The sequence below is a fragment of the Cygnus olor genome, chromosome 3 (genome assembly GCF_009769625.2).
Source record: "Cygnus olor isolate bCygOlo1 chromosome 3, bCygOlo1.pri.v2, whole genome shotgun sequence".
Lineage (NCBI taxonomy): Eukaryota > Metazoa > Chordata > Aves > Anseriformes > Anatidae > Cygnus > Cygnus olor.
In genome coordinates this window covers 10,051,837-10,072,235 of record NC_049171.1, presented here as the reverse complement: position 1 = coordinate 10,072,235, position 20,399 = coordinate 10,051,837, and the positions used below count along the sequence as shown (strand labels likewise).

The 20,399-nt window shown below is 43.2% G+C and overlaps 1 protein-coding gene and 1 non-coding gene across 3 annotated transcripts in view; both read right to left on the bottom strand.

The window, feature by feature from the left end:
• HS1BP3 (HCLS1 binding protein 3) overlaps positions 1-20,270 on the bottom strand; it is a 55,892-nt gene extending 35,622 nt beyond the window's left edge. The window contains exons 1-4 of one of the 2 annotated variants that reach the window (XM_040552408.1): positions 20,116-20,270; positions 15,594-15,759; positions 6,785-6,992; positions 4,288-4,510 (exon numbers count right to left, since the gene is read on the bottom strand). In XM_040552408.1, coding sequence (XP_040408342.1) covers positions 4,288-4,510; positions 6,785-6,992; positions 15,594-15,759; positions 20,116-20,156 — 638 coding nt within the window. In that variant the 5' untranslated portion in view covers positions 20,157-20,270. The remainder of the gene's footprint in view (positions 1-4,287; positions 4,511-6,784; positions 6,993-15,593; positions 15,760-20,115) is intronic. The other variant, XM_040552407.1, reaches the window with a different exon arrangement.
• A 47-nt stretch (positions 20,271-20,317) lies between these two features.
• Positions 20,318-20,399, bottom strand: TRNAS-AGA. The gene has a single exon. It is a non-coding gene; the product is annotated as a tRNA-Ser (tRNA).

The window sequence follows — 20,399 nt, the reverse complement described above, 5'->3', positions numbered from 1 at the left end:
GCAAATGGAGAAATGGAGAGCAAACAGGGCAGCAGGCAGAAAGGTAACTCCTGTGGACAGAGCAGCTCAGGGCTATACTTTGTGGTTGTTTTTTTTTTTTGCATTGCTTCACACTCTGGGCCTGAGCACAGGTCCCTGCTGCTCTCCTGGCACGGGACAACCTGTCTTCTCCCAGCCCATCCTAATCACAGCCCAGGAGACAGCGCAGGCCAGCAGTTATTTCCAGGGGCATTCTGAGCACAGCACACCTCACCTGGAGGGCAGGGGAACCTAACAGCATAGACGCAGCCAGACAATGCCCAGACAGCCTCAGCCAACGGGGCCCGGCACTGCCGAGTTTACCAGCATTGACACCATCCGAGAATCTTGCTTCACATTTCTCTTTGCTCCAGGCAAATCTTTTCTCATACCATTGCACATTACACCTTTTTCCACTGCAGAATTTTCAGCAGTATCATCAAAAATATCCTGCCTGTGGATGAATAGCTCCTGCTATTCTCGTGGCTGTCTTCCACACCTTTTCCTTTAGAGGATTAGCCTCTTTTGGATCCAGTGCCCTTGCTTTTTTTACTCTTGAAGGTATTACCGTTGGAGAAACCCCTGCAATTGTGACTAGCCACACAGTAATGTTTTGTAGTTTACCAGAAAACCCTTTAAGATTCAGCACTGCTAAAAGATACTGCACCTCTAAAAACCAACACATACTGTTGAAAATGCTACTGTAGCCTACTGAGTACTTAAAAATAGATATCTGCAAATATTAAGATAGGTGGATTTAGAAAAGAGTGATAAACAGCAGTATTGCTTTCACTTTAAGGACAACAACAGAGAGAAAAAGGGAAGTCGATATACCTAATATTTTCCCTATGATGTAGAGTAAAATATATATCTGATTTCCCACTCTAAAGGGATTAAAACATTTTAATAAAGGATTATGGTTTACCAGAAAAAAAAATAAATAGATGCTAGCTTTAAAAGAGATACTTTGGCTAAGAAAGCCCTATGACTTACAAGTAGCTGTATACTTACCCTGCAAAATAAAATGAAATAGAGCTCGAAATGTGTCACTGCTACAAAAGCAAGCACAGTACATTCATTCCCCACTGCACAGCTGATGTTAAAGGACTATCTTACTCAGTATTAGGAGTGCTTTTTCTTACAGGACCTGTATATTCTGCCCGAAGCTGAAAAGGTCTCTACAAATGTCCACAAAAACTTGCAGAGTAACTGGTGACAACACACGGGAATAAAAATACTCCAATACTCTCAAGAAAGGGAGAAGAGGAAAAAGTACACCTCCTGAAGTCACGTTTCAGCTGAATTTCAGCACTGCACCCCAGAAATGTAACCTAATTTTGAGTACCTCTAATTCTAGGAAGAAAAATGCCTGGAAAAAATAAGGGGGGAGGGGGAGAGTTAAAAGCTGCAAACTTAATCAGAAGCGTTATGGTTTTTGAAATGTTCCTGATTTGGACAAGAAAACGATGCTTTCTGTTGTTAGGGATCCCAGACATGGCCTAAGATCACTCTGCAAACACAGAGAGTAAGCTTTTGAGCATGAAACTCATATGGCAAAGAAACACCGAGTAGGTTTGCAGGCCACCCTTTACACCCGCAAAAGCTGAAGAACATGGAATTGGCAAGTGAGTCACCCACCAGACATGAAAGAGCAACTCGGCCCCAGCCCTGAATACGAGGAAGAGACCAGCACAACTGGGACATCTCCTCCAGGGAAAAGGAGCCTGCCATTACCAGCTTCCACCTGGATAATCACCGGTAATCCAAAAACAGAAAAAAAAGGCCCTAGTTTAGCATTTTACTCCCAAGGCCAGTACATTTAACTGGCTATCTGGTGGTTGAGCAGCACAGCAGCAGTGCTGGGCCCAATCCAAGTCGCAGCCTTCTGGCCCAGGAGGAGAAGTTGTTACCAAATGAAGCATGCTGACAACATATGGAGGCCTCTGCTACTGGAGCAGTTTCATCCTCATCCAGAAAGAAAAAAAAAACACAGTAAGATTATGCCAGACACATGATTCAGTTTAGGTCAGAGCTCTGCTACTCAAAAGAACCGTGGCTACTGCTATTGCTTGCAATGGACGCCAGTCCATTGTTTCAGTGCTGACTTCACATTTTTTCATTTTTATTTTTATTTTTTAACAGGGGTAAGGACTGTGGATTTTTTTTAACCTGAATTATGCATGTGTTAGGGAACTGTGTAGTACTAAACATATTTATCCAGTCTGTATCACCTACTTTTTTTACTCATCCCCATTGCAAACTAACCTTAAGCATGCCTGAAGCTGTGAGTCCTGCGTTCCTTCTTTAAGGCATGTAAGCACCTATGATTTTGAGGGCATAGAAGATACCCTACATTGGTCAATCCAGAAATGGCCATTCACTGACAGTTAAGCTCCTGTCTTTGTCCTCTTGCCTTGACACCTGCTATTACTAGATGGCATAAAGCTGGGATACAGTGCTTACATTCAATCTGCTACCACTGATCTGAATTAAAAATATCTTCTGTGGAAGCTGGGTGAGTTAGAGGAGAATAGAAACAATATAAAATCAGATTCAGGATTCTTATTTCCATGTTTATATTTCTGCTGTGACACTGTACATGTGAGATTTAAAAGCATAATAATAAATACATTCCAAGAGGCTTTTTATAGATAGCTAACCACTGACTTAGAGTGAAAAACATCTGACTGCATGACATGTCATGCTGCAGCACTGTACCTCTTAATACCATATTTCTTCTTCTATAAACAAAATTATTCTGATTCACTAAGAATTCTGTTCTCAAAAGGAATGGAAGCAATAAACTAAATGAGGATTAAATACCAGATCTTTTCATCCTCCAATGCATTAAAAGAACAAAATAATCAGACTTTCAAATGCTATGTCAAACTGTGAGAGGCAGAAAAAAAATCTCTTGCTTGTTTTGGCACAGTAAATTCTTTACAGCTTATACTTGTTGTAAGTCTGAAAATACAACATTGCATTTGCTAACCCAATAGATCATTTTCCTATCCAAAAAAGGACAGCTTCTTTTATAAACTCTACCAACTAAGGACCATTTTGCGGGAAGTACTGCTTTATCAAGCTTTTCATTGTAAATAGTTGCTTAACTTTTTAAAACTCCTCTTCAACAAAGGAATGATTTTGATGCTGAGTAATTAAGCACACACTTTGTCAGAAGAATAATATTTAAAGTTTCCTGGTGATATGTAAAGGATGAAATATCCTAAGTAAAAAGGACACTGTCTGGATGCCAACAATTAAATGTGGTTTTATTACCAGAAGCAAAGTCCAAATGGTGCTTCCAGAATTAATCATTTGTGGTTGACCTGGCTTCAGTGTGACAGACCCAGGCTTAGAAGCTGGAATGTTCTAAGTGAATTAGAACGTGAAGGCCACTCCATAACGATTCAAGATAACAGGGAAACACCAAGAGAGAGTTCTGGCTTGTTACTATCAGTGTTTTTGGGGCCTTCTCTTCTTGGGCATCTAAAGCTTGAGAAACACTAAGAAAAGTAGTCACTACTCATGATCTCAGCCACTGAGAAAATAAATTTGCTTCCAGGCTTTAGTAGTAAATTTGCTTCTCATGCTTTTGGGAATTAAGTGAGAAATTCCATCTTGAAGTGGCAATGGCTTTCTGAAAATTATTGGGCAGGTAAGCAAACCCAGATACGAACTTCAGCAAGCTTTGATTCAATTGTTCTGTTTCTCAGGCTGTTGTTGCTTATGCCTTAGAGGCATTTAGCACATGACATCTTGAGAAAAGGGCAGGAAGAAAGAAAGCCTATATGTGAACATCCTGATTGATGCATTGGCTCTTTTGGTCTTCACGCTGCTGTAACTTCACATTGCTCTGGATACCAGCCAGCTCAGGAGCAGTTCCAGACACTGTTAACACCAGTGCACTCCAGAGAGGCACATCCAATGGAGCCCAGGGGCTTTGCGTTTTGTGGTGGCACCCTGCAGTGTCCACTAAAGTGCCTACTGCAGCTGAGACTGTAATCAAGGCATTCTCAATGTCTCTCTCACCCGGATTCCCTGAGGCATGCACTAAAGAGGCACTACAAAGTCTCCTCCCTCTACAGAGGCACTTCTTCACGAACTGGATAGGAACATAATATGAGAGGCCTCTTTTCCTCTGTGAAATTCAATTGAATGTGGTTGATTTTACAAAAAGGTTGGGATGAGAGGACAGTGACATGGAACAGCCTTATTTGCTTAGAAAATTGGGCTAAAAATTAAATAACAAAGGTACTGAGTCCATACCTGATTATACCAAGAGGGTCTAAATCTTCTTCCTCTTCTTCCTCCTGCTCCTCTTCTTTCTTCTCACATTTTTTGGCACTCTCCACTGATGCAAGCTCTGAAATTAAGTCAGGTGTCTGTTCCTCTTTGAAAAAATCCAATGCCTCATTTTCTTCATCTTCTTTCTCTTTGTCATCAGGAATGTTTTTACCCTTGAAGTCAATGACACTAGTAGATTTTGTCCCTGCAAAATACAATTACGGATGCAAAACTGAATACACAGGACAACAGTCATGTTCTATTTCATGCCTTGCACCTGTTCCTCATGACTTTGTTTGGGGAATGATGTATACGATCAGCTTTTGTGAAACTCTTCCAATATTCCCAATTCTCCCTTCTATCCACTGATGTGTCATTATATTTCTGGTCTGTTTACTGATTTAAAGAAGTCAAGTAGAGAAAGACAGGGGAAATGAACTTTATCTAAAACACATGCTTATTTATGTTCCTTCTACAGTCAATGAAAACAATAGGATTTTCTGCTGGTGACTCATCACATCCAAAGACAGTTGTCTGAGAATGAGTATCCCTCTGGAGTCCCTGTTTTTCTCCATTGGCTACAGAGGGGCCTAAATACTCTGCTCTGATGTAGATAGCTAACCTTCATATAGCTAGAAGAGATAAAGTCCACTTTTTGTTACTGATTTAATTCATTTGGGCTAAAAGTACAGCACTGGACAGTGTGAAAAATAGTTTCCACGGCAGCAATTTTGATTTACACTCAAAAATGAAGCCTGAAGCTCTAACTTCCTTCAGTATGCAAGATGCAAACTGAAAGATGCACTTTGACCAAGTCTTCTCACTATACTTGATATATGCAAAGCCCAGAAGAATGAGGAGAGCGTAACTATTCCATGCTGTGGAGTCTCTGGATGTTCAGGAAACCAATCTAAAGTAATGAGACTAGTTAAAAAAAAGGCTAGCTGAAAAAAAAACTATTGATAGAAAAAATTCATGGCTTCATGCTTTTGACTGTTAAACTAACATGGCATGTGAGACGAATCTCACCCAGCTTTTCATGCCTGCATGTGCTTAATCAGCTAGGGCAGAATTGGGTAACTAAATGTGTGTGCCTACACTGAACAAGTGGTCTCTTCCTCCCTTCATAGGCAAGGGAGCGCAGGTCAGGGTAGGCAGTGGAGGTTAGGATGCTGCATGTAGACATCTATGTTTTACCACCTTAATTCTACCTAAACACCTCTGAATATATTGACTATATCTCCAATGTCTGTCAGGGAGGTACACTCGCTTGAGGATCTCCAGTGTATGTACTGAATTCCACCTGGGTTGGTAGGGTGAGACATATTATTCTAAGGCAGACTTTGATGAGCAGGTCACGTTACTTGCACACAATCTGTCCACAGAATCTAGAGACAGTCCAGACTAATTCAGATGTAGACATCTGTACCACATACAGCAAAGCCTCATGCAACATGAAATCTAAATTCTCTGTGCAAGGGGTCTGCTTTCAAGAAAATACTGATGAGGACGGAGGAGAAATCTCAAACCTTATTTGGCACAATCCTTTTCCTAAAATGATGTAATTTTGCCCCCCTTTACTGTAGGAAGCTTCTTTCAGTTGTGAACTTCATGCTTGATAAGAGATTTAGTCACAGGGATGTTCTCTTGTCAGTCTCACAGAACTTCTAACCTGGCCATGCTTCACACATTTGCAAAAGTGGCAGTTCACACACGATGACCTGTTAGCGCCTTGCAACTTCATTTCCTTAAAACTAACACTACACTGAGAATCCTGCACAGCACCAGGAGTACTCCCTGCTCAGCAACTCTCAGCTGAATTAAGAGCAGAGAGTCCATCTGTTCCATTTATTCACTGACTCCCTTCTCTGCCCAAGGAACATAAGAAAGGATCTGTATGAATTATTGGAATGGGCAACAAGAATTGGACATGAGGCTAAGGAAAATTATATATATAAAAAAAAAAAGCCAGAGAATAGGTTTAACTAAAAAAGCATCGGACTTTTACTCAAATATTTTTCAGGGTCAATAGTACCCACTTCAGCAAGTTCTAGTAGTTTTATCAGGAATGAAAAACAGGCAAAACATGGAGCAGTTGTTCACTAAAGGAGCCCTGCACTGCCATTTGAGGGTCCATCACTCCACTGACAATAAATGATTATTTAGCCTTCTAAACTCACACATTCTGAATTACAGCTTTGGTATATGCCTAAGGGAAATGAGAGAGGGTATCTTCAAAATGGCTATCTTCAAAGTAAGCATTGTGGCATCAGTGCTTCTGAGCAAGGCGTGTGTCCACTGGAAAGAAGGGAAAATAACAGCAAACATGACTATGCACCACTGTAGGTTCACAAGAGAATATTTCAGCAACAGCCTTTACTCTGGCATTCTCTAGTTCTTGACTACCTAAGTCAATTCCTTAATACTGCTTGTATTAAGCACGTTCATGAGAGAGGGGACACTCACATCTTTTAGTTACCTAAAAATTCCAGTAACTCAGGACACACTGCTAGATCCTCGTCTTTTGAGATGAATTTCATGATATCATTGAACATTGCTCTTCGTTCCCAGATGTCAGATTCCCCCACAAAGAGAACTTTTCTAGGCAAGGGTGGAAGAGAAACCTGTGGATACCGTGCTACCAGTCTGTGGTAGAGTTCTTCTATCTCGCTGTACTTCTTGGAGACCTGCAATAAAACATGTTGTCTGGGTAAGTTTCTTTACAGGCAAGAGGGAGACATGGGCAGCAAGCAACAGGCTAAGCACTGTGAAACATTAAACCTGGAAACTGAAGTAGAAAACATGTATAACCGAGGAGATTTACATAAAGCCTGGTAAGAGCCTGTTATCTCCTCAGTGAATCCCCAAACACTGTTGCTGGTCGTCTAATTCTGTTATTAAAATCCGCTCCCTAATGAAATAGAAGCTCATTGCCAGGTACCCAGCATCCATTTGTCTGACTCATCAGTTAATTAAATACTGGGAAGATCACTGCTCCAGGTACTTCCCTCTGACAGCAAAAATTCTTGTCCACTAAAAATGAGCTATTTGGTGACCAGCTCCAAAAGTCAGGAGGCAAAGCCAGGTACGTGCCTGATGGAGAAAGCAGCGTGAATCTTTTCACTCCTATGCCAGAAGGCAGATTTCTCAGCCCTGGTGGGCTTTGGTGTGCTTCTGGCTGTTGAGTCCTAAACAACTGGCACATTTGCTGCCCTGCACAGCACCTAATACAGAAACCCAAGGGCATAGACCTCAGCTGATCCCTGACTCTTTAGTTTATCCATGAGAAAATGAAAACGACTTGGTCATGGCCTACAGATTCTTATACCAAAAGAAATTGCCAGCAGCGGAGTCATTCCTTCTAGAAAGACTGGAGAAATAAGGTCCATGATACAAGGAAAGCAATAACCATGGGAATGCTGGTTAGAAATAGGGTGGCTTCTATGCCACAGTTGGTTTTGAATTCAGGACTGCAAACCAACATGCAAAAAAAAAATCTAATCATGCAAACAAAACACTCTCTAACTGACATTAGAGGCATAATGGAGAGTGACTGTCATGCTATGTGACTGTGGTATTATACAGACAATATATTCATCTTGACACTCCACAGCCCTCAAACCTATTAGTGTGTCTCAATGAACACAGAGCTATTTAAAAAACAAAACAAAACAACAGCCCCAAAACTAGTGCTACCAGAGAGTGTATGGGACAGATCCTGTGCTAGGGTGCAACTCTTACCTTCCTATAACATGTTCTGGTGTACTCTAGTGGAGTGAATCTCAATTAATACTGTGCTTGAAAAGATGGAGAGACTCGAGCACCACCTCTTGGGTTGGAAGAAGGCAGAACACTTCCACCAACACGGTGATAACAGAAAGTCAGCCCAACAAAAAGCACTGAAGTAACAGAAACAAGTTTAGATTAACCCAGAATCTATCCACTACGCCTCGACTAGCAAACTAAAAAGTATCAGGGCATATTCCCAGTAAGTGGAACTTGATAGTGGAACTTGTCTACTGGAACCTGATAGCGCCTGGCACAGCTTTGACTCTGGGCAGGCAGCACTCCCTCAGCTAAATTTTTCCGTCCAAGGCTTAGCCTGGTGCACAGAGCACTCAGTAGCCAGTTTGGGTACTGCTAGCCATTGTAAGAAAGTCCAATACCATGGATGCAGCCAGACTGTGCTAGCTGCCCTCCAGGCCAGAGAGCAGGCCCCAACATTGACAGACACAGCTAGACTAGTTTACTTAACTAGACATCGCCATAAAGAACAGTAACCAGCCTAGCTTTCACGCTTCCCTGCCTTTCGGAGTAATTATCAACCACGCTAGGTGATTTGAAAAATGTTTGCATTTCAGTTGGACAAGGATCACTCCGGGTTCAGTGTCCACTAATAAAAGGCAAGCAGCCCTATCAGAAAGATCTGAAACACAAAAACAAACCTGACTTGACAGGGGAATGAGAAACAAGGATTTTAGACTTGCCTCCTGTATTCAGCACAGGCAAATGCAAGCGACATTGTCCTCTGCAAGCAGGATCTGCTATGCAATTCAGCAGCCAAGAACTACAGTGAAGGCAATAAAGAGGTGTTCCCAGGATAACATGATCCTCCGTTTGAAAGATACCCCAAAAACAGAGGGGAAAGCAAATCTGGAATTTCTGAATTGCTGTACATTTTCAGTCTGCTAGGTCCCAGTAGCACTCAGAACAGGGTATGATACCAGGGTGCCTTCCAAACACACTGTGTAGGGGCAGTGAGGAAATCACTGGTACTTCTGAAAAATAAACAATGTTATGCTCTGCCCAGAAAAAAAAAATCAAGTCTGATTTGTGAAAAATGTTTATCATCTAATTAATTGCAATAATAAATAACACATTAATGTCTGAAAGCATGAGAAGACAGCAGCCAATCAAGAAGACCATGCCAAAACAGCTTTAAAATACTCCAAAAGGAACAGTGAACTGCGACATAAAAACTTATTTCTCTCCCCTCTCAATTTTCGTTCCTCCTCTATCAAAATCCGTAAGTTATTCATAAATCTCAATTTATGTCTAATTACACCACTAAACCTAAAGTAAACGCACGCCCTCCCTCGCATCCCATTGCTAACCGAGCCGTTGTAAATCTGCGTGGGCTCCGAAGCACCAACCACAGCACGCAACGCAGCGTGCACAGCGTAATAACATTATATCCAAAGCATACTGACGTACTGCCCAAAAGCCTGCAACACACCCTGCAAACCAATATCCAACAGTGTGGGGATGCCCTCTGCTGGGATAACCTACCATCCATACAAGCTGTGAAACCTCCAGCCCCCGCCAGCTCTCTGCCTCCTGTACCTGCTGACTCTTCTTCATCTTCGTTCAACGCTGTTGTCATCTCTGCTGCATTTCCAGCACCAAAACCAAGGCAGTAAGACTGGCAGACGGTACCAGCCTCAGTCCTGGTGCACGTGGCTCTCCCTGTCCCAAAGCAGCAGCACCGCAGGGGCCTTGCACAGCACTGGCGAGGTCTCACAGGGTCCTCAAGTCGAGAACCCACAGCATTTGCACAACTTTCTGGTCAAGAAGGTGGCCCTACCACGACCATTTTTGACCCTTGCAGTTTGATGTCCTCTGACAATCTTCCAAGAGAAAGGCACATCAGCATATGGCAAAATTAAATCTTGCTTTTCCTGGTTACCTTTCACAACCCTTTGAAATGAGGCAATGGTTTCTATGGTCCAAAACGTCAGGTTAAAAAACAAAATGTTGCTCTGAAACCCGTGTCATCAATCCTAATCAGGAAACCAAATCCCATTTGATTAATACTAAAATATTTGTCTTATGTTACCTGTAGTTCCTCTAGGTCTTGATCCTGCAATTATCCTCTCCCCTCCAAGCCCCTCTCTGAACTCACACAAATGCTGCTGAGCCAAAGCCCCACCTGCTGAAGTCAGCCCGAGTGCACCGACTTCAAGGGGGTTCTGTCAAGATCACAGTATCAAAGGCTCAATCTACTTAACTTCAAAAGAGTTAATCATGCAAATACAGCAAAGGATGTGCATATTTGCCGGGTCAGGACCCTATTTGCCTGTAACAATTAACATTCAACACAGAACTGAAAGAGAGACAGGGATGGGCTGAGTGGTTTTTTGCACCGGGAACAGATAAGTAAGATGAATATGATCAAATATAGCTAGAAGGTTAAGAAAACCACCGGGAAGTTCAAAGTGAAAGCCTGAAGTTTGCTGCTAATCCCTCAAATCTCATGCGTGTGCCCTGCCCCCTTCTTCACAAGAACCTCGTGTGTGAAAGGACGCGCACCAAAATGCCTGTAGGACATGAGCCTGGGACTCTCAGATGTGCAGGGGAGAATTCCATCCCACTCAGTGTTAATGGGATTTAATGCCTCTTTTCCCCAGGCTCCTTTTAATGCCCCGTTTCTGACCTCAAACTTGGCTTCATATGCTTTTTATATACAGAGTGGATTTCAAGGAAATGGAGGCCTCAGAGCTAACTTTGGCCAGCCAGCGTACGCGAGTGAAGAGCACGCCTGATTTTATAGTATTTCATGAAATACATACGGCTAACGTGACTTTCTTTTTAAAAAGCCCACGTCTTACCACAGTCACAAAATGGAGGTACGGCAGCATTACGCTTTCAAACAACCAGCAGCTTCGGGTACAGGAACGGAAAGCATCCCTTCTCACAGAAAACACAAACCGAGCTTTCACAGCACACTTCCAAGTTAAGCCATACCAGAATCAGTGTTGCTTGGTGACCTCGTGGGTATGCATTACAGCAGACTTTAATTACACGGCCACATGCTGTTCTCCCCACCTGTTTTACCGAGCAGAAGAGCAAGCACTCTAATATTTCTTTTTTAATGAACATGAATTCTTAACGGCCCCTGAACCTATTGCCACACTGAGCAGTTTCTCTTTTCCCCTCACATGCCCGAGGCTGTAACGTGAAGGAATACATCTTCACAACATACCTGTATGGTCAGGAAATGGCAGCCCCAGCTCGCAGATTTTGAGGCCCCCAGAAAGAAGGCCAACATATGCAAAGAGGCAATACTGAAAGCATAGACAAATACACACCCACATATTTTACTCCCTTGTTTTATGAGAGAAAGGCAGTCCTGTAGTAAATTCCTCCGAAAAAACATGTTGTGCCTGTCAAACACCAGTAGTTATTTGTTCAGCTCTGAAAAAGAACGAACCTGACTAACAAATGTAACTTGTAAAAGAGAATTAAACTAGGCACAAATAGAATGAGAAGGCACTATAGGTTGGGTGGGTTTTTAATTAGGCTGGGAAGAGGGAAGTTAATTGTGAAAAAAAAAGGTAAGGTGTGGCTAGAAGAAAAGCAGTTAAGATAAACAAAGCCTTTTATTCTTCTCACAGAAAATGGTAGATCTACAGGCAATAATTGTTACTTTTGCAGCAGTACCTTATGCAGTACGAAAGATAAAACCAACTTCATTGTTTCAATGGGACAAGAGGATTCTGACCTTTGAAAGAAATGCAGCTGAGTTTTCCTTTAATTACCAAATATAACATCAAGGTTAAGCAGTTCTACAACCCATCTGCTGTATATTAAAAATGACATTTTTTTAATTAAAAAATCCTTCCAGTTCCTAAGAACTTAGATCTGAAGGTCATGCCGGATGTGAATTTCTTCTTCTGTTAACGCTTCACAAACATTTCAATTTGAAATGCCACAGTCCCATTATGGCTGGGGAACAAAGGACTCGGGATTGCTCGAACACACCGTAAAAGCTAGTAACTCCACAAGCCAGATCTGAAGTCTTTTTGCTGCTTGTCTCATTTTGGCCATAGGTACGTATTGCATCTTGATCCAGTGTGATCTAAATTGCAGCCCTGAGGTCAGAGTTATCTGAGGGGATGCTTCTGTCCTGCTTGCAATCTTTTTCCAGGGGACACAGAGAAGTTTTTTGAGCAAGAAATACTGCACAATCACATCGCTGCCTGCAGCTGCTCAGAGCCTAATGCGCAGAAAGCCAGTTTCACTGCTGCCACCTAGAGCACGAGAGGGTAGAGGATGGTAACTTCAACTGGAAGCAGGCAGAGAAGCAGATAGATCATAAATAAGGAAAATCAATTTTCAAGGCTAAGAAAGAGAGGAAGGAGGAGGAAGAAAAAGAAAGACAAAGGGTCTTAAAACACAGATCTGGCTCCTGGGGTAGCCAAAATTGGATTATCATACCTGGAGCCAATGAAAATCCCACCACACCTATCAGTCTTCTGTAACTTGTCATCTCAGCGCTGCAGCACTGGCTTCTTCCTCCAACCTCTCAAATTTTATAGGTTCAACAATACCAAAAAAAGTTCCTTCTCCCATTCTGTTCACACAGTTAGGAAGGCAGAACAGATACACGGTTCTTTCTTTTTCCTCCTTCAGATGTCTCATCTCACCCTCCCTTGCTACGCAAATGTAGTGTTAGACCTGCTGCCCAACGTAACCTCCTAAGTCAACTGGTTCTCTTGCACTTTGCCTGAAAATCCTCCGCGAAGGGTTCTTGGTTCTTGTTTGTGCTCGTACAACATGCAGCAGAATGGGACATTCTGCAGACACAAAGCACAATGGGTGCAATTCACCTCACCCAGCAGCCACAGGGTTGGGATTTACCTGCAGGTTAACACAACTGCTTATGTGCCTGTGAGGTGTCTCGGCTCTCGCAACAGTGACACATAGTCAATACCTTTTGGAAAGACATGTCTGAAACTCATGCTCACCCAAAATATCTCAGGTAGGGGATTCAGCTGCCTAAGCACAACCAGCCAGTGGTAGATGGTGTAGTGTCTTACCTCATTCAGTTCCAGGACAGTGCCACTGCCTTTACATTCTGTGTCAAGTTGCATGGCCCTGTACAGACCTCTTGGATAACTCCAGGCTTCTCAAATGGTACCAACCATGTTTAATAAGCAAATTAGGTTTCTCCATGCCATAGATGCTCAGCTACATGGTTCTCGACAGTACTGTACTGACTGTGATGGGATCTTAGAAATCTGTGGTGACTGAGAAATCTTAGAAATGCCGACATCTAACCACAGAGAACAGACTGTTCTGCCTAAAAACAGGCATTTCATGCCATCATGCTTTGGGGTATCCAAGGTGGTGCATGGGGGGCACCCAAATATCACACAGGACCTATGGGTGGGAGACCCTCAGCCTTCTGAAGGCTTTGTGAGGAAAAAAACAGAGCATCTCAGATGGTCTTGACAGTAAACTGTGTGCAACTCAACTAAGCCTTAAGCATTTTTAGCCTGGAGTTGAAGCCCCACACCCCTGATATAGAACGTATAGATTGCCTTCCCTTAACAGTCAAAGAATAGAGGTATTTCCAGAGGATGACTCACCTCATCCCCTTCTCCCCACTGACCATAAAAGCAGTGACAGACTCGGATTAAAATATCTGATGTACAGAGAGGTAAGTTAGGGCAGGTGAATCCCTCTGTTCCTTCCAGTAGCACATACGGAAAAGACTCTCTGGAATGAATTGATGCAAAGCATCCATCCTCCAATCTCCCATCTCAGGGCTTTAAATTGCTCTCATGCACCAAACTATGTAATATATCAGACTTAGTCAGCTGAAAAAAAAGTATCTGATGAGATAAATGTTATTCCCGTCAGGCTACACCGTGGTTTTCTTCTTCATAAAGAACGAAATGTCAGGAAGTCTGACCAGAGAAGAAATCAGAAAGGTTCATTTCACTTGAGAAGAGCAGCTAAGTGCAGAAAATCCCCCTACTCAGAGAGAACAGATGTGGAAACAAACAATCTCAGCAAGCAGGGGCACCACAGTAGGAAGGCTGTTTCTTGTCTGTATAGAAGAGCTGATTTCAACTACTTTTTGTAAGTGAAGCAAAGTGTTAGATGGTAATTGGCCGGTTTAACACCTGAGGTTTAGTCAGGTTCTTTCTTCCACAGAGCTGCATGGAAATATTGCATAATACAAACAGGCAGTGCTGCAGAAAAACAGAAGATCCACATCACCTTCTCTTCTGCCTGTGCCTGGCCCTTCCCCTGTCCTACAACAAGCACTAATGTGTGCTGTGCAACTCACAGGCTCAAGAAACAGATGTAAGTTAATACTGAACAACAACCCCCCAAATACCGTTTTTAGCCAGGACCAGTTCCTCAGCTGGCATTACAGAACGGCCACATGACAACTGCCACTGGCATGAAGTAGGAAGCACTGCAAGAAAGAGAACAGGCATTTCCCCCTGGAACAGAAGGGGAGAACAGAGCAGCCTCTTATGCCAGCACTGCTTCTACCATAAGGCTGTTGCCTAAGGACTGCAACAAATGTCAGAGATCTGCTCCTCACTGTGCACCATTTCACAACATTAAAGTGTTTCTTTGCAAATCAGACTGTGTGCATACCCATTTATCAGCTGTATCCTAGTGAGCGTGAGTTACGCTAGAGCTAGTGGTCTACCAGGTAACCACACGCTCACATCACTCCAGCATTACAGGTATCGCCAAAACATCTGAGAAGTGCAGAAGTTCATAGCACACAACGGGGTGCACGAGCTTAGAGTCCCTTTACAGTGAATGGGCAGAGAAACACACTCTTTGGGTGTGATTCAGCAGACAGCTAAAGCAGATCCAAATAAATGTACCCTAAATAAACCTTTTTCCAGCTACTCAGCAGACAGCCCAGGGTGAGACACCTCAAATGAACACACACATGCTATAGATGAGATTCATTTCACCTGTTTTAAGTAACGTACTGTGTTTTCAAACCTTTGCAGGTATCAGGAAAAAGACAATCTGATTCACTTATGTTTTATATGGACACTTCCTTGTAAAACTCTCTTATTAAAGAGTTTAAAAACCATGTCAAGCCTAATAGATTAATCTACTCCAAGGCTAATTCCTCCTATTGCTCCACATGACTCTGTTTCATTCATTGTAGATTTATTTCAGGTTTATGCACCAAGTCCCACTACTCATACATGTATTAGAGAAACTAATTTTGTAGCAGAACTTATAAAAAGCTCAATTGGCTTCTATTTGTTGACCCATAACGCAAAATGCCTTATAGGCAACAACAAACAGACAATGTTGCTTGGAGCTCCTGGAATAAAAAGTTCAATTAATAAATGTCCAATATTCCTATTGCAGAGGTACAGAGTGCATTACCCTATCAAGGACCTTGACACAGGGAGGCTGCAATAACAAAGTATCTGCTATATCAGAATTAAAATAATCAAAGAAGATTAAAAAAGCAAAAAAACTCACAGCTAACATAGCACTGATTAAACATTTACCATAAACTGAACAACATCCTCAGGCTTGTGCTTTGCAGATTTGAAGGCAGCCAGTCGGGTAACAACGATGATGTGATACTCTACGTGGCCGGACATCATCTTCCCACGGATTTCCTGGTATTCTGGCACTGACAAATCCAGCCCCGTGTGTTTATTCTGAATTTGCCTAGGGAGAAAAATAAAATGCATGCAGAGTTCAGGCATCGGCACAAAGACTTTTAAATGATACTCCCTGAGGATCCTGTTCAAAGTTCCAGAAAGTCAGTGCGAAAACTCCCATTTCTACAGGACCCAGGACAGACCCTACCCCAGCACTGTTTCTACACTGCAGGAATATAAATTTGCACAGACTTCACCCATTATTATATGAAACAATAAATATTGTTTTTGCATATTATTATAGTCTCCACGAATGCTGCCCTAACCCAGCAGAGCAGATGAGAAGACGCCAAAATCTCTGTCTCATTGTGATGTGCTCTGAAGCAAAGCTCTGTTCACTACAATTGAAGCCAAGCCCTGTTCACCTCTCCTTTGTCTTAGGACATCCCAAAAGGGGCCAAAAAAAGGACTAAGGAACTTGCTTGGATGCAGGGACAACTTTATGTTTGTAAGAGCCATCCAAGGAACTAGATTAAAACTTGCAATACAGAGATGTTGGAGCTGACTGCTGGGCCTGCCACGCTGTTTCCATCTGAGTGCTCTCTGGATGCATCTCCTAAGTGCTTCCTTCCTACATGTGAGCGAACACTTTAAATGAAATCAGAAAACACATTTCTCTTCATTAAGCACTTTTACTGCTTATTTTTTTTAACCTTAGCAATCTGGGCAATGTCAAGTCCCATCTTCCCTGGACTCTGTGGATTGCAAAGGTGTCTTGTGGAATTCTTGCCTCTTTCGTTAGGAAGTTCAGATTCACTGACACGGTGCCCCTTTCACCTAAGGACACATTAAGCATATGAATTTAAAATACACCTTAAAGTGGTTTAAACAATCTAGTTTCAAAGACAGTTTTCAAAAGCTCCTCTCATCATGTCAAAACCTGACAGGTTCTTTTGAAACTTGAGTTTTCCCAAGAAGGCAACCTCTGAATCTTCAATGCAAAACTAAAGCTTTTTAAACAGAATATCTCAAGAGTTCTCCATAAATCAAATAGCAACAAGCACAGGCATAGGCTCAGTTTTTGATCCAATTCTCTTTGTGAGCCACGTTTAAAACATTAGGGCTTTAACCACAGCTCTACTGTCACCAAGACTTTCTGCTGGGTACCTAAATGCCATTCCGGTTGCTCCAATGCAGTTCTCACCTCCTGCCAGCCAAGGACTTTTCTTTACACTAGCAGACAAAATTTTGTTCTCAGTTACAGGATGCAAACACAGAAACAACAGCGCTTATGTGTAAATACACAGGTGTCTTTAGAGCCGCCTGGCTTGCACACAGCGGTCTGCCGAACCCTTAAATAACAGTCATTATCTGGAGTGTTGTCTCCTGCAGCGGCAGCCAAAATGCTGACTAAAAGGACACCTGTCAGTAAAATCAGCTGGATCCGGATTTATTTATCTTTTTTCTAATATATTTGAAGCACAGCAAATGCTCTCCAGATGTGCAGCTACTCAAAAGTCGTGACTGTAACTACAGCAGCAAACAGGGCTGTTTACTGGTACTCAGGAGTGACTTATTTCTGTTAACGCAGCCACAGAGAGAGTATACGTGATAAATTAATCTGCTTTTCACTTCTGATAAAAATAAAAGAACAACCACCATCAAGCCAACCCTTCTGGATAGCCTTATTTAGCTTGAAACATCAACCACATACCGATGTACTGAGATGAGACAACAACTTCATTGTAAGAGCTGCTGCATCAGAGAGTTCTAATAATGTCAGGGAGTTAGCAAGCACCTTACCTACACCCAGGCTTTTTATTTCCAAGTCATTAAAAGTCTGCGCTAAAATGACTGTAATGGGAAGCGATTAGAGGGAGGGGAAATAGCTACATTTTTGTTTGTTTGCTTTACGCCTTGTGATCGCTTTCATTATCATCTTTTGCACAAAACCTACCACTATTACCTCCTTCCACGGCAACAGGATAATGTGTTTTTTAAATATAACAATGATTGTAAACCAACAGATATCAGCAGGGAAGCTACAACAGGTATGACACAATATCCAAAGCACACTCTAATTCTTGTAATGCCTTGGCTTCAAAATAAGCAGCCCCCAGTGTTTTAATTCATTATATACTGTTACTGTTGTTATTCAAATGGGAGCAGCACCTAAAAAACAAGACAGAAATAGCTTCGCTGCATTTTTCACATCAAACACAATCATTTTTACACTGGTAGCCTTAAAAAAGAAACAAAAAAAGAAAGCTGGTCGTTAATAATATATTAATAATAATATATTAGACACACAGGCTTATTGCTCCTACTCCTTATTTAAATCTAGATGCATATATCTGTAAGTTACTTTTGTCTACAGTACAGATGGATCAGGGGACACTTGGGCACATGGTTAACTTTCCTAACACAGATGACCTCACCTGAATACAATGAGAGCATTCACAGCAGTAACATTGTGCTTGCACAAGCAGATCATGGAGGAGCAGCACAGGACAGAGGAAGTGGATATTATATAAAGGTCAGCTGAGCAGGGCAGTTTCCGCAGTTCATGGAAGAATCACAGGTCTTCACCCTGTATTTTGAGTTGCATATAATGTAGAGGCTCTGTAGTTCAATTAATCTGCTTTCTGCGCTGAAAGGCCAAGATGTAGAAAAGGGAAAGAAGCCATTGCTAAGCAGGAAAGCAAAGAAGGGATGTGAGTGCTGTGACCAGAGAAACTTCACTCCCGTGTGTATGTGCCAGGAAAGTGGACTCTGTACTTTGTCTTGACACAGTCAGCCCCTGCAGCAGCTCCAACAACCTCTCCTCCTTCCACGGAAGACCCCAAAGGGGACCAAAGTCTGACTACCCAGGTCAGAGTAAAAGGAGAAAAGACTTGAACACTTAGTTTCTGCACAAAATGAAGGCAAAATATCTGACACACATTAGCCAGCAAACATTTTTATTTCTCTGTATAGTCTAACTACACAGGTACAGATTATTATTTACTTGTATTACCATAGTAACTAGAAAACCTAACCCCAAACCCAAACCTGTGTATATAAAAAGAGTTTTAAAAGTTCACAACTATACAGCTATCTAATCTCACAAGATAGAAAATATATTCACTTGTTAAAGCCTTAAGCACACATATACATCTAATTTTATTACTGAAGGTATTGCAACATCAGCGGGACAATTTGCAAGTAAAGTCCCTTCACTGTAAAAGAAATCCAGATGTTCAGATTTCCACCTCGCAGTCTAAAACCTAATATAAAGTCAGTCCTACAAAATGTGTGTGTGAGTTAAGTCAGATCTGTTTGAAGGTTCAAGGGCAGTACTCCAAAGGCAGTCAGGCCCTGACACAGCAAAGTATTTAAGGATGAAAATCATGGCTTTGAAGTTGATGTGATTGAAATAGTTTCGACTTGTGTCCTAGGAGGTAGGTGCATGAGTCCAGACCGTGCTGAATCAGCACTTCTGCTCTTCATGTTACATCTGATGGCCAACTGCTTTCATGTGGTCTGAAATACCTTTGGGGAAGGGGGAGGAGGCAACCTCTATCATTGCTCTATAAAGGTTGCCAAAAGCGTTTTCTTCGTGAGGTGCTGGATTGGCACATCTAGGGAAATACAGGTTTGAAAAATGTAATACAGCTCAAAACAGGGCTTCTACACCCACCTAGGGCACATTTGGTGCCTATGGCTAGAGCTCTGAGAATATGTGAAAACAGAATAAACTTATTTTGCCCATTCCTGGCCTGGTCTCAAGCCAGACCGACTCCCTGCGGCCTTTGGGGCATGGGTCTGGTGGTGGGGACATGATGGGATGGGACATGATGGGATGGGATGGGATGACATGGGTGGGATGGGACGAGATGGGAAGGGAAGGGATGTGATGGGATGGGACGTGGTGCAGCCTCACTCAGCTAGAGAGGTGTTTACAAAGCCAAGCCTAAACCTAGTCTTCAGGCAGCACATCCATTAATTCTGCCCCGAAAACACCCGAAAACACCACCACCACAAAGCTGGGGATCTGGGGGACCGCGTTAAGTCCCCCCCGGAGTCCCCACGGAAGGGCTGCGACTTTCAGCTACCACAGAGGCCACCACGCATGGCGAACCAGATGCCAGCAGCACCTCTTCCGGCAGCAAAATGCCAAAAAAACTCGCGGAACTGCCCCAAACCCCGAGTGTCCCCGGTGCAAGGGACGCCGGCAGCCGCCTCCCTCGGCGTCCCCTCAGCGCCCACCGCGGGGTCCCCGCGATAGGGGGGGGTCCCATTCCCTGCCCTCCGTTTACCTTCTCTCCCCTTCCCGGCACTTCCCTTCCCCTCCCGACCCTTCCTCGGGCCCTTCCCCGCCGAGGGCAGGCCGCAGCCGACTGCTCGGTGGCGGCAGCTGCCGGCGAGCTGGTGCCGCCGGTACCTGGTTGTGACGAGCGCGGCGGGCGCCGGGCCGTGCTGCATGGCGCTGGCAGCCGCCCTCCTCCGAGCCCGGCCCCGGATCACAGGCCGGCGGCCAGGAGGCTGTCACGGGAACCCGCGGCGGATGTTTGCCGGAGGGCGGTTCTGGTGCAAAAAGAGGGCTGGCGAAAAAAGCAGGGAGGGGAAAAAGGGCGGCCCCAAGCCGTAGTCGGCAGGATTCGAACCTGCGCGGGGAGACCCCAATGGATTTCTAGTCCATCGCCTTAACCACTCGGCCACGACTAC